The following is a 12,832-nucleotide window of genomic DNA, read 5'->3' on the forward strand; positions in this document are numbered from 1 at the left end:
GCCAAACCATCGGGAGAAGCGTCTTGTGAATGTACGTATCAACCCCTGTGTTGAAGCCTAATGCAACAGAAGCTGAACAGCTGCTACGTTAGGAAAGATAGTTCACCATCATATGTTCGCTGCAACGCTATCCTGAAGAGTCATCGTAGAATCATCTCCAAGGCGGCAAATCAACAGAGAGCACACTAGCGCAAGGGCCGATCCTTAGTATTTTGGTATACAATAGCAATGACTGGACGTTCGGGGCCAACAAGCTACGTTTGACAACTGAAATCTCAACCGAAGTTCAGATCCCACTTTCAGCCCACGGCTGAATGATGCCCTCGTTACTCTTGTCGTAAACTTTCATAGCTACTATTCCATTGAAGCGAACGTGTTTGGCTGCACGAATTTCCACCTGGGTTTTGGTTTGGAACACACGATCTGCAGCCACTGCTCGTACACCCCGTCGACCGCACACATAGTCTCATAAAGCTGTTTTCACAACGTGACATCCGCTGTGCAGCGCTAGATGTGCAGCCTACAAAGATATTGGCCTAACACCTCTTTGCCGTGAGAGGAAATCTTGGCACGGTCGATGCACACCTTCAAGTCAGAAGCCAGGGAATCATGCAAGATGCGGATCACCCCACCACCGTGCCTAAACATGTGTTTTAGGATGGGGAAATGAGTCTTCCAAGTTGTGAGCTTGTATAACGATGTGCGGAATGGATGTTTGTAGACATACTTGGTGGTGGACTTGTCCCCATACTATATCCTAGATGAGTGTGTTGAGTCGAGCATTCGAGCTGATTTTCGAGGTACTTTCGTCGGGAATCAATGAATACAATTGAGTATTTCAGGCGGCGTGTGTTAGTTCATCATCCAAAGCTACCGTGCGTGGACCATTAACCGAAGCGGTTTGTCTGCAAGGAATGCTAAGCTGTCGCAGTCAAGCAAACACTGCGCCAACATATTCTCGAATTCCTACGTTGTCAGCGCCAAGATTTCGTGGCAAAAAGTTCAATACCGTGTTACAACTGCCCCAAATAGATGCTGTATAAAGAACTTCTACTTCAATTTCGGGCTCAAAGCTGCGATGCCTTGTAAAGATCCCAGTATCGCAAGTTGCCCTCCTACTCGCACTGCTCCAATCATTGCCGGAACACGCATTTTCCAAGTCTCTATGATAGATGGCACCGTATATCAAACTGTGGTGTTCAACTATCGGCCGCTATTCAAATCAGCTCTAATAGAGAAAGTATCAGCTAGTCTTCGCAGCCGATATCTAGTATCTCCCCTTGAAGGTGTCGATCTTCTTCTCGACCACGTCGGCAACAGCATCTGAGATCTTCGTATCTCCGCCAACAATGTCAAACACAAGGCCCTTGGTTCCATCCTTCTTTACGCATTCGACCACGACCGCTGCCACATCTTCTCTTGATATGGTGGTGTCGAGGTGAACTTCGCCGGCGGCGATGGTGCCTTTGGCAGGGTCTTGACTCAAACCTCCTGGTCGGACGATGGTATAATCCAATCCTCGTCGGCCATTCTCCGTGACCAGGCTCCGATCGGCCGCGAACTTTGCATCCATGTAAGGGCCGATGAATTCCCAGACCTTCTTGCTCCGGTCCCTGTCCGCATCGTTGTACCACTCCGGCTCTGGCTTTTCTCTGTCCCGCACATCAACCGCTGAGATGATGATGTAGCGTTTCACTCCAGCTTTGGCCGTTGCATCCATGCTGCGGATGGCCCCCTCATTGTCAACCGCCTTCGTCCGTTCTGGATTGCCGCCTCCTGCTCCCGCACACCAGAGAACCGTGTTGGCTTTAACATCGGCGATCGTCTTGGCCATATCATCCACAGACGAGTCCTCGATGCTCTGAACAATGGGTTTTCCCCCAAGACCTTCGATATCCGACTTCTGCTCCGGGTTGCGAATGACTGAGTGCACGTTATACCCTGCTCCGGCGAGGAGGCGGGTAACGTGACGGGCGCATTTTCCGGACCCGCCGAAAATCAGCACGTTGGACGCCATTTTTTGTTCGAATCAATATAGCCGAACCTCTCAGCGAATGATAGTGCGCGCACTCTGGATAGTGAATTGTATAGAAGTCGTTCTCGATATATGGCCGAAGTAGAGAGTTCCCGATTTGTAGTCGAAGCAGCTTCTCGATTTCTAATCGAGCATGGATTCGTCAATTCTGTACGTCATCTGTTTGAGAAGCCCCTCGGCATAAGTTGCGGCTGTTTGTGGGGGTGATCCGTGCTTGTCAGTACGATTGTCCGTGCACAATGAGATGGATACAGGTGGTTCCAGTACATGCTTGGCATTCCGCCTCAACTGAACTCATGGAAATGATCGGGACTTAATGCCAGTACTTCCACTTTGGTCGACTGTAATGGCTTCCCCATTGATTTGTTGTGTCTCGTTCGCGATGTTGCAGTAAGATGGACTCTATGCGCTCTGCTTAACCAGATACAGCGGACCGAGGCCTAATATGATTTCATGTTACTAGATAAAAAGGGTATTATCATAATAGTGAATATATATTAATCGACTAGCCGATGCTATGACCATTGTTTTAATTGAAGGTTATGCAGTATCAATCATGATCACAAATTCGCAAAGGTGCAGAAAGTTAAAGCTCTCATCTACTGCTGATCTGACTACACTCCATCAGGTTTCCTGGACTGCAACCCTTAGAGGCCTGTGTGTGACAACTTTGAGTGAGTATAGGAACTGGCTATCACACGGGATATTTTGCCAGTAAGGCGGTTTGACGGATTCAGCACCCCAGAAAGAGAGGGTTTGGGTCAGGCGGCTTGCCATCATGTTGCATTAGCTTACGCCCTCTGCATAATCGTTTGATTTCGTCGGAGCTTACTACACTATCTCCGTTTCCCAGCTCTGCTTAAACATGGGCGGTCTTGTGGGTAAGATTACTGTAATTCTCTTTGCAGCTTCAAGCAATGAAGCTCAATCTGTTTTCATCAACTTGTTCCCTCATTTTGTCGAAACTGTGGATCATTCATCCTGACCAAAAACCCGGCACACAGTGACATCTCCAGGACGGTCATAATTCCATTTGGCATCCTGGATGGCGAGAAGGATTCTTTGGCGCCAACGAATGAGTTTTATGTGCAGCGAAGGGTGGGCTGGTACCCAGGCGCCAGTCAAACCAAACAGTATCAGGCAATCGAATGAGAGATACGTATTCACTCGCAAATATTTGACGCTCATCGCAAAGGCATGTAGGGAGAGACTTTCCACAAGTTCATCGTCCAAAGCAGATAATCGGGGGCCTTGGTTGATTGCATCAGAGTCGGTAGAATAAACAGCATGAGATGGCTCTGAAATCAATCACTGGTTCTCAACTATGGCGAAAATTACTGGCGATCTGCGTCAACGCCAAACCGTGATGGTGAAATCCTTCTTGTCAAGTGATGACAATAGGGTGATACCATGAGTCGATTGTTAATCACTACTTCCTACGTCTCTGAGATAGTGCTTGTGGCGTTCGTCAAGAAAACAACGTTTACAGCGGCGAATCTATCCAAAGTCAGCTACTGGGACGAAGTTCGGGCGACTTTTGAGGTCACCTACGCTGAGGTCGCCGCAAAGATTTCTATCCGCCGAGCATTGGTCATTGACGCGAGCGCCAAGGAAAATAAGGCTGAGAAAGCCACGATGACTCCCAGCTTCATTTCATCTGACTCAATCATGAACAGCACGACAATAGAGAGTAGCGGCAGTAGCGAGGCAACAACCGTTGTCACGACTTTCACCAAGCCAGCAAGAAGAGATTCTCGATAATTGTATATACCGTCTCCTAATCCCGCAGCTTCTGGATCCTAGGTGATTTGAGTACGACCTGCATAGTCCTGGAAGCATTGGATGCTCACTTTGATCTTTTCGCCGCAGAAGCGATGTATGAGTGGAAACACCACGTCGTTTACCCATCTTGATAGCGGGTCCGGCGATAGTCTGGGCTTTATGGCTACCAGGTCGTCCTCATCATCCCACGCATTTAGGTCAAGTCCCCTGATGGGAAATGCACCCATGGATGGCCTTTCGAGCCAGTTTCTTAGCGTTCTGAGGTCAACTGAGCTGGGCCTCTCCAGGTTGCATATTTCGACTTGTTTGAGAAGGCGGGCGTCTGACCCCGCTTGTCAGTATTTCTAGCAACCTTTTGTTTGCTTGCGGTTCCTCACTATATCGATTGAGCTTCTTCTTTAGTTTGCGCACCATTATCCATTGCTCCTTTCCATTTTGGCCCTCGCCATGAGCCAGAGTCCACCAGTCCGTTGTATAAAACTCCCTCTCTGTATCAGCGGCGTCTCTTTTCACCAGCCGTGAGAGGCTATCCTCTAGGTGGATTATCTCCGCTTGGGAGTAGAGTAGGTTTTGGATGTTCAGCCTCTTGAAACGTCGAAGCACTGCAAACTCATCGTACTTGGACATCAAGTGAGCAACTTTCGCATAACCTTCCATGGTCGAGGTTTTCCAAGAGACTATAGTTCTGAGACCGTGGCGCCGTCAGAGCGGTGAGGTTTTCCCTGCGTTCTAGCCCAGCCGCATTAGGCTTTCCTGAAGGCGTTTTTACGTGGCTGCTGATTGGATACATGTCTTGCCAGGCGGCATCAACCTACAGGCTGTTGATTTGCGTCCAGACCCGCCCGAGAGATGTGGTGTGGCGGGGCCGTACCCCATGCCGAGGGTGAAGCTCAGGTTGCTTCAAGAATGCATTTAAGATCAACGTACATGCCCTTGACCACCAATGGCGAGCATCCAGTTGGGCCAGGTTGTCTCATTCGGATGTACGTTGGTCCATCGGTGCCTGCACCATTGGCACCCGATCTACACTACGCGATCTGATCTCACCACGGTCAGAGCCCAATGTCCTCCGGTATAAGGATGGCTCCTGATCATAAGTATATCAAGAGGCCCCACATCGGTCCGTGCAATCGGGACTGATACTTGCTAATAGTGCAATGGGCCTAGAGGTCGCTCGCTGGTAGCCACGAGGACAGCAATCTTTATCTTCATTGAGAGAACAATACCCGTACAAGAGACAATACACCAGAATAATGGCCAGCAATGATGAGAACTTCAAACAACAGAACGGTTTTACGGAGGAGGATCTAGAAAAGTACAAGCAGAGCCTCCGGGAGCACAATCTCGTGCTGTATTATGCTGCTCGTACCAATGGTTTGCCTAGAAATAACATGGAAGAAAAGATGGAGGAGTACCTCAAAAGGAAGGAGCAAGTATGTGTTCGAAGATTCCAGGTTGGCGGCGAGTCGTTACTCACGGCAGTTCTAGGAACAGAATTGGGCCAAAAACAAGAAGTGGATGATTATAAGCCCCCTCCACACCACGGCCGAATGTGCGGTTGAAGCTCAGTTCGACACGGGTGCAGACGCCAACTTCATTACCGAAGGCATGGTCCAGGATCGCGGATTAAAGAAATCGAGGCTGAGCCTCGCACAGAAAGTCAACACTGCCGTCGGGGAGTTCGTGTGCGACTACGAAGTCATGGTGAATTGGCGGGGCCGGGACCGCGCCTACGGTCGCATCCACTTCTTTGTCCTCCCGGACGGGGCCCGCATCGACAAGCCACTGATTGGGAATGACTGGGCGGAGACCTACTGGGAGATGCTACTGGACGAACCGCCCAAAGACACCGTGTACTACACTGCGCTGAAAAAAGAAAAGGTGAGATCCTAGTGCCGCATAAATTTGGATAAGCGATGCAATGGATTTTAACTTGACTCAAGGCCAAAGAGAGAATCGATGGTGCTGAACTGCGCGCCGTGGTGCAGGGGGACCAATCAAGGTTGCGGCACAACAAGGAGACCTATGAGCAGAAGCAGGGAAGCCAGGCTCAGGGTTCTTCTTCGGGCCAGGAAGCCACACAGAGGAAACAAGCGAAACGCTGAGATCAGTAGAGTAGAAAATTCGGATCGCAGTGCCTTCTGAAACCGAATGTATACCTACCTAGATAGGGAAGTATGTACCCACCTTGAATCAGCGAGTGATGATGATGTTTGGAAGGGGCTCAAGCAGAATTGCATACCTACCTAGGTACTTAGGAACCTGGCTACCTGTATTATGTGCCTAACTAGGGCGAGGCCTGTTTGACCACTTTAGCGGCCTTTTAGACATGCCAATTCATTGATCACCAGCTGGGTCTGCGGAACCTCTCCTGAGGAATTGTATGCACACGCGGAAGAAGTACACGAGAGGGCAAAATACAAAACGAGTCGGAGGGTCAATTAGGATGTAGAAGACTAGACGTACAATCCTCCGAACCGAACGGAGGCTTCCCAGAGAAGCCATCCACCCCCTGTAGTTCCATAGTGCACGGCCCAACACCTGGGCTGTGCCAAGGAATGGGCTACAACGACGCTTTACCGCTTTGGCTCGAAATTGTTGCCCGGGCAACAATTTCGAGCCAAAGCGGTAAAGCGTCGTTGGTACTGTTCAAAGCCACACCTTTGAGAACTTCGCTGGGTCGGGGTCTCGACCTGGACAGCAGCAATAGTGCGTGTTTTTGCGCGTCAACCTTCTTACCGGCTCGAGACGGTTCAGGGAACCAGTGACAGCTTCAGTTCCCATTCGTAGAACTGTATCAAGAAGCACCTGCGCATGCTGTGCTATGGATGGCCGGCCTCAGGGTTTCGCGGTTAGCATGCCTAGGTCCATCAGTGCTGATCCCCTGACGATGGAACTGGCGTGAATTGGCAGCTGTGAAGAAGTTACCTCCATCCGATCCAAATCTCGAGGTTGGACTAATAGTTAGTAGGTCACGCGCCCGGAAGACAAAAGTAAGGTCGTCTTCCACGTAAATTCGCTGGTGTTCAGACGCCGAGCTGAAAGAGGGTCCGTGAGTGCTACACTGGGAATCTACTGCATCTCATGCCACCGTCAGCCCTGAAGGTGTTTGTGTTTCCGCTTGGTGAATCCGTAGCTGGCAGTATCATAGTATCATGTTAGAGTCTTGCAGGACGCAAGTTCGCCCGGGTTCTGAGGCACCCTGACTTGGCGATTGCCCAGGTGGGCATTATGAAGCATTGAGACTTGCAATTGCGCCGACTGCTACCCGCGGGTGAATGCAAAGTACGACAGTTTTGGAAAAGTCGAGTTTTTGGACGCGGCCGTTCCAATTGCGTTTGCAAATCTCGTATCGATGTGATACTGGCAGGGCTTCCCATTCTCCGCGTGGCGGCTTGGCCGATCTCCTGGTGCCGTGTGGGAATCTGAACTTTGTAACTAAAGATATTTTGCAACTAACGGAGCCCTATGTAGACGGCGCCCCTGTCATCGTGGCGTCCATGTTTAATACCTGTATACCTTGCACCCACGGACTCAAGCGCCCAAGTACTCCGTCATCCGTGGAACCCATCCCAAACTGGAACCCGACGGAGCCTGCGATTATAAGAAGTTGTTCCCATCCGGCTCGCCCATCGCGTCGACTCTTGCTGTGATAACGCTACCGGAATCTGGTCCTCTGCTAGCTAAGCCGGTGTCGGCATGATCTCGTTGTTGTCCGCGTCTACTCCTCTCGCCATCGCTGTGCTGCACGGCTGTAGGTAGCGTGCAGATCGAGTCCGACGGCCGGCAGTGCTACACGCCAAATCTACCAACGGTCCGGTGCATTGGACATGGAACTGTACGCCTGGAATAACTCGACCATCGGACCACGGCGGAAGCGACCTTTGCAATCTGGTGTCTATCCAAAGGGCTAACGTCGCACCGGCGGCGGCGGCGGCGGCGGCCATGGACGAAAATGCCGTTAGAACCCAAGTCCAGTTGGCCTTGGAAGCTGCAACACATCGATCCCAGCCGATCACGACTCTGCGCGAATTCCTCAATTTCGTAAGGGAGGAATGCCTTGCCACAAAAACTTACGATAAGCAAGAGACTGTCATTATCGACATATGGAATCAGCGAGCCAAGTTGACCCCGTCCACACCGGCTGAAGCGTCCATCCGCGATAGCCCTGATGTTGAAGGCAGAAATGCCCTTCACGGCGGCCCTGATAGTTTCCCCCTACTCGACGAAGAAGTATGCAAGCCCGTGCCCTGTTGTGGTATCTTGTTAATCGTAGCTGACTAAATCGTTGTAGACAGAGTGCTTCAAGGTTCACCTGTACCAACCAGCCAGTGCATTATTCGGATACGCTGTGTGCAAGTATAACAAGGAGCCCGGGAGCTATATCAGGGCCGATTCAATGCGGAACAACAAGATGAAGCCCGGACCGGAAGGCCTACTTGTCATCCAATGGGAATTGGCCGGCGGTGACCCTAACCGTACCGACCACACTGCCACACACACAGTCTGCCATGTCCTGGATGACGAGAAAGCAAGAAGCATCGGGATGGATGTTGATATAGTACTCGGTACGGATTGTGAAAAGGAGTTAATGAAGCAAGATCACTACCTACGCAATATTTCCAGGCAGAACGCGGCCATTCTGGAAGACGACATCCAGCAGCCGGTAACGAGGGTGGCACGAGACCTTTGGCCGCTGCCTAACACCTCCATGGCTCGTATCGCTTCCCCTGGAATCGATAGTCCAGGATTCAATATCCATTTCCATGGGTCGGCTTTCCATGGGCCGGTCTTCATCGGAGAGGCCGGTCTCAGCTCGGCTAGCGAAGCTCTCGAGGCTTCTGGCGTCGTGTCGACAAAGCGTACTTCAGCATATGCACCAGAGTACCAAGCCCGAAGGTACGCTGTGCCTACTGTCGACGGTAACAGTTGCGCCGAGGCATTGCGAGGTAAACGAAAGGCTTCAGGCGAACATGAGGCTGAGTCTGTTGACAGAGCCAAGAGGCATCAAATCTGACACCAACCAGGTAAAGTCGCAAGCGGCGCAACTGCCCGTCCTCACAGATTGGTAGCGTTCGTACGCTTGTCGACTATCAGGGACCCCTCATGTAAGGATCCAAAACTGTGCATCTTATATCGACAGATAATTCATGTGTGATGGAGAGAACGGAGAGGGTTCTGTAATAGTGCTCTCTTAGGATGGGTTTGAACTTGTTCAAGGAAACACAACCGAAAGCGTCTCAAAACTGGCGTTCTGGACGTTCTGGTGGTTATGGAGGTTGGAATTACTTATTATTGAAAAGCGTTGCTGCCCAACAGGGCCCACTGGGGGAACCCGAATGTTTGGATGGGAGAGTTCGGAGGCAATCAATAGGCGTTTTGGGGCCTCTCGGCGCTATATTGTGCAGAACGTGAGGTGGGTACGAGCGCTTTTAGCCATAATCCGGCGTGATTTGATAGCATTGCGAGTAAGCTCTGTAACAGAACGAATACGAACAAGTTGTCCTTCAGATAGATTTGAGGCCAAATGATGTATGAGGTAGACATCGACGCGACGTTGCAGGTTTGCGTGGTTTGGAAAAACTTTGCCCCGAACCTGCAGAAGTGAGTCTTGAGCTTTGACCCATACCCGTGAACAGGAGTTGACCGATTTCATCTCTGGCCCTTGTATGGTACGCCACCAGGGCAGTGATTGAGTGCTCAATCGCATTAGGAGATGAAATGAACACAAATCGGCCTACGTGGTGTTCTACAAGAGGTGCCTTCTTTTTGCCACGATCGGGCCAAGTCTGACTGGTCTTGAGGGACCTCCAGGTTGTGCTACTGGCTCAATCGCGTACATATAACATCGAAGAAACGGATCGATGCGATGCAAGGACATATTCTATTGCTCCTCTTCTCCAGCCATTCTAGCATTTTGGCCTCATGGTGACTGCAATGGCCACAGGCATGTGCAGCCGCTCTTCCGAATCATCCTTGCAGGTGTTGATTATCACCACATACTTGAGTGGGCTTGGCTGGGCTAGATACCCGAAGTGTGCCGGTTCTTTGACAGTTATCTAACAAGAAGTTGTATGAGGTATTCTACAGTCTTCGTACCATGGTGCGCTCAATACTGTCTTGGCGCTTTTGGCCACTTTGGTTTCTTGCCGGCTCTTGAGTGAACAGAGTGGTGGCCCGGGAGTTGCAGCGGGCTATGGAAACGCTACTAAGCCCTGCCAGGTAACTTAGGCCCCGGAGTACTGTCCTGGGTGTAATGAATTTCCTACCAATCATTGCATAGCTTATATTTAGGCAGATCAGTCAACAACCCCATTGGCACAGTAAAACAACCGACAGGATTCCATAAGCTTGGCTGACACAACTGCTTGTTATAAAAAAGGAGATGTGCAAAGGTCAGTGCGCCACCAGCCTATCCACGATTTAAATTACTTGAGTTGTCCTCGACAAGATCAATGGGAATTTGCATGTGCTCTTTGATTGAAAGACAGCCTTGATACTCTGATAAGTATCCACCGAGTCTCATGTAGTCGAGAGGTATCTTGCATGTCATGATAAAGAACACAAAACTACGAGATTTCCAAAAGCATTTCGAAATCATGCAGGCTACATCAAGGGGAGATTGACTTGCTGCGAGACAGTCATTGGGCAAGCCTGTTCAGTGGCTGAATAACACGAGAAGATACAAGTTGACTTGAACCACAACGAAACAACCATTTTAGCATGGCTCCAAAGAAGCAATCGTCCCGGACTCTTACTATTTGGTTACATAGTTTCCTCATAAGCCAAGTACTAAACTCTGAGAGTATGACAGTAAGACATAGTGCTCGTTCTAGAATAGACCCAATCAAATTGAGCGTTGCCAATTCTTCCGTGCGGTCACATACTCTTCAGACACGAGCGAAGACATAACTCGGATCATTTTTGAGGCCCAGCCCAAACTAGTCACTCGAGAGGCTCCAGATACTGATCTTACAGGGTAAACATAAGTTACTTTGCCACGAGATTAAATAAGATCGGGCATGCTCACCCTGAGACATCCCCCAGTGTACGCAACGTCAGGAGCCGAATAGAAACAACAATACTATAACTATTTAGAAATTGAGTTTTCAAAGTATAACTAGACCAGACCTTCTCCGCGAAATCCCAGGGTGTAAGTTAGACTAGCAGAACTAAACACAAGTGAAGTCTGAATTTCAAATACATACTAAAGACCCGTGCGAGAAAATGTCAAAGTGCATGTTTCAAGATCTCGATGTGTTTTCTGGTGGTATGTTGAGGAAAATCCGTAGTCAATCAAGCGGTATGCTCATGATATCTTTGACAGAATGAAGCCAGCAGTGTCTTTTAATGTACCTAACCAGGCTCGTGATAGCTATTTGGTGCTATCTCGCAGGGTTTCGTTGCAAAAACTTATTTCAGTTTTTTCGAGCAACACATCTCTAACCCTGCGTATGGTTGGGATGAGTTGTACCAGTGCGTTACTATCCTCGTTGGCCTTATCTTGCTAATACATACCGTACCGATTTATCGACCATCCGGCCTACCAGAGTTAAGATATCTCACATGTTTTTGGCCATATATATTAGCGACCATACGGCATAGGTGCCAGGGAATGGCGTCAGGCCTCATGTAACGCAAGCGCGTATATCACGCACTATATCATCTTCAGCGCATCGGTCAAGATGTCACGTGCCACTGGGCACCACATTAGATTCGACGGGAACGCAGTGATATCAAGGCACCCAAAGTTCGGAATGACCGTGGCGAAGCTGACAGGTCAAGGCGGCAAATGCGAGTGAAAAGCGAAAAGAGTGCAAGGAGGGGGGGGGAAGCAAATTGCGCATGTTCCCGCCTTGTGCGCTGCAGCAAAATGGATTGAGACGCCGAGACGGGCAGGTTTAGTGGGATGAAGGATTGATGGAACTAATCGGATAGTTATTACGAAGACACAAGAATGCAGTTTTGAAATGCAATTCCTCTGAAGGAGCACGTAAGGCCCACCGGCCCTGCTGCCCAGACATGCATCCCGGGCACGGCCTCCGAGTGGGGGCCAGACATCGGCGCCGGGTTGCGCTAAAGGACATCAATAGAAGTTAGTGTGCTGCCCGGGAATAAATTATGAGAAGAGCGCCAGGAGCGCAGTAATTTGCAATTATGTGCTAAGCTCCCAATCTTGAATGCGACGGTTCGACGCAGAAATTTTTGAATCAACCGGTGCGAGCTATAACGTATCGTTGTAAAAGTATTGAAGACCGGACTGCTGGCCTACTCACAGGAAAAGCTAGGTACTGACCATGTCCAGCCCTGTGCTTCTCTGGGTTATGGGTAAGCGTAGTGCTCTCGGCAACCGGCCCACCAGCTCAATTATAACGCTGGTCACAATCTCTGAGATGCCGCCCAGAGTCCCGGATGGGTCCCGGTCAATGGAGAGCAAGCAAGCACAGCCGAACCAATGCGCGTCTCTATTATCGGTATGTCTCGTATGATTGTTGATGCGACAAGCATGTTGCAAATGAAGACAAGTCACCGGCCAAGAGGGGAGAGCACACAATACTTTGTCATCGCTCGGGGAAGGGACCCATACCGGCCTCCGCCCTGGAGAAACGGCACTCCACTCTACGGTGGAGAGTGGACCGCACCCAAGACTCTGAGGAGAAGGTGGCTCTCTCACCCACGGCACCCAAGCGCCGATTGCTGCGACAATTTCCGCCCCAGATGACCCCAGGAATGTGAAGATTCTTCAGTTGGAGGACGAGGCGAACCAATCATGAAACCACGGCGGCTCAAACTCTGAACAGAAAACGGCACTGTTCTCCACTTGCCGAAGTAAGGTAGGGCAAGCCGAGTGAATGCCAAGCGGGTGACGGCGTCGTGCGTTCGGCCGGTAGCCAAGAGCTTGGGATCTCGCCGTACCCGAGGTCAGTAGCGGCGGAAAGGGAAAAGAAAAACCAACGAAAACCTAATGCGGCTGCTATCGCGCCCAACAGCTCGATCGAACGATTCCCGTGCCTT

General features: G+C 50.2%; 4 protein-coding genes across 4 annotated transcripts; 2 read left to right on the forward strand and 2 right to left on the reverse strand.

The window, feature by feature from the left end:
* Positions 1-1,267: 1,267 nt before the first annotated feature.
* Positions 1,268-2,017, reverse strand: JN550_005238 (uncharacterized protein; the record flags this gene model as incomplete). Its single annotated transcript, XM_049316843.1, has 1 exon — positions 1,268-2,017. One exon carries the CDS (start codon positions 2,015-2,017, stop codon positions 1,268-1,270), a length of 750 nt encoding a protein of 249 aa, XP_049172654.1.
* Positions 2,018-3,471: 1,454 nt separating this feature from the next.
* On the reverse strand, positions 3,472-4,474 carry JN550_005239 (uncharacterized protein; the record flags this gene model as incomplete). The annotated part of the gene is made up of 4 exons (XM_049316844.1): positions 3,472-3,532; positions 3,587-3,834; positions 3,886-4,139; positions 4,195-4,474. 4 exons carry the CDS (start codon positions 4,472-4,474, stop codon positions 3,472-3,474), a joined length of 843 nt encoding a protein of 280 aa, XP_049172655.1.
* A 596-nt stretch (positions 4,475-5,070) lies between these two features.
* On the forward strand, positions 5,071-5,922 carry JN550_005240 (uncharacterized protein; the record flags this gene model as incomplete). Its single annotated transcript, XM_049316845.1, has 3 exons — positions 5,071-5,250; positions 5,306-5,698; positions 5,761-5,922. 3 exons carry the CDS (start codon positions 5,071-5,073, stop codon positions 5,920-5,922), a joined length of 735 nt encoding a protein of 244 aa, XP_049172656.1.
* A 1,840-nt stretch (positions 5,923-7,762) lies between these two features.
* On the forward strand, positions 7,763-8,834 carry JN550_005241 (uncharacterized protein; the record flags this gene model as incomplete). Its single annotated transcript, XM_049316846.1, has 2 exons — positions 7,763-8,050; positions 8,112-8,834. The coding sequence occupies 2 exons, from the start codon at positions 7,763-7,765 to the stop codon at positions 8,832-8,834; spliced, it is 1,011 nt and encodes a 336-aa protein (XP_049172657.1).
* Between the last annotated feature and the right edge of the window lie 3,998 nt (positions 8,835-12,832).

The sequence above is a fragment of the Neoarthrinium moseri genome, assembly GCF_022829205.1.
Source record: "Neoarthrinium moseri strain CBS 164.80 chromosome Unknown scaffold16_Wmoseri_CBS_16480, whole genome shotgun sequence".
NCBI lineage: Eukaryota > Fungi > Ascomycota > Sordariomycetes > Amphisphaeriales > Apiosporaceae > Neoarthrinium > Neoarthrinium moseri.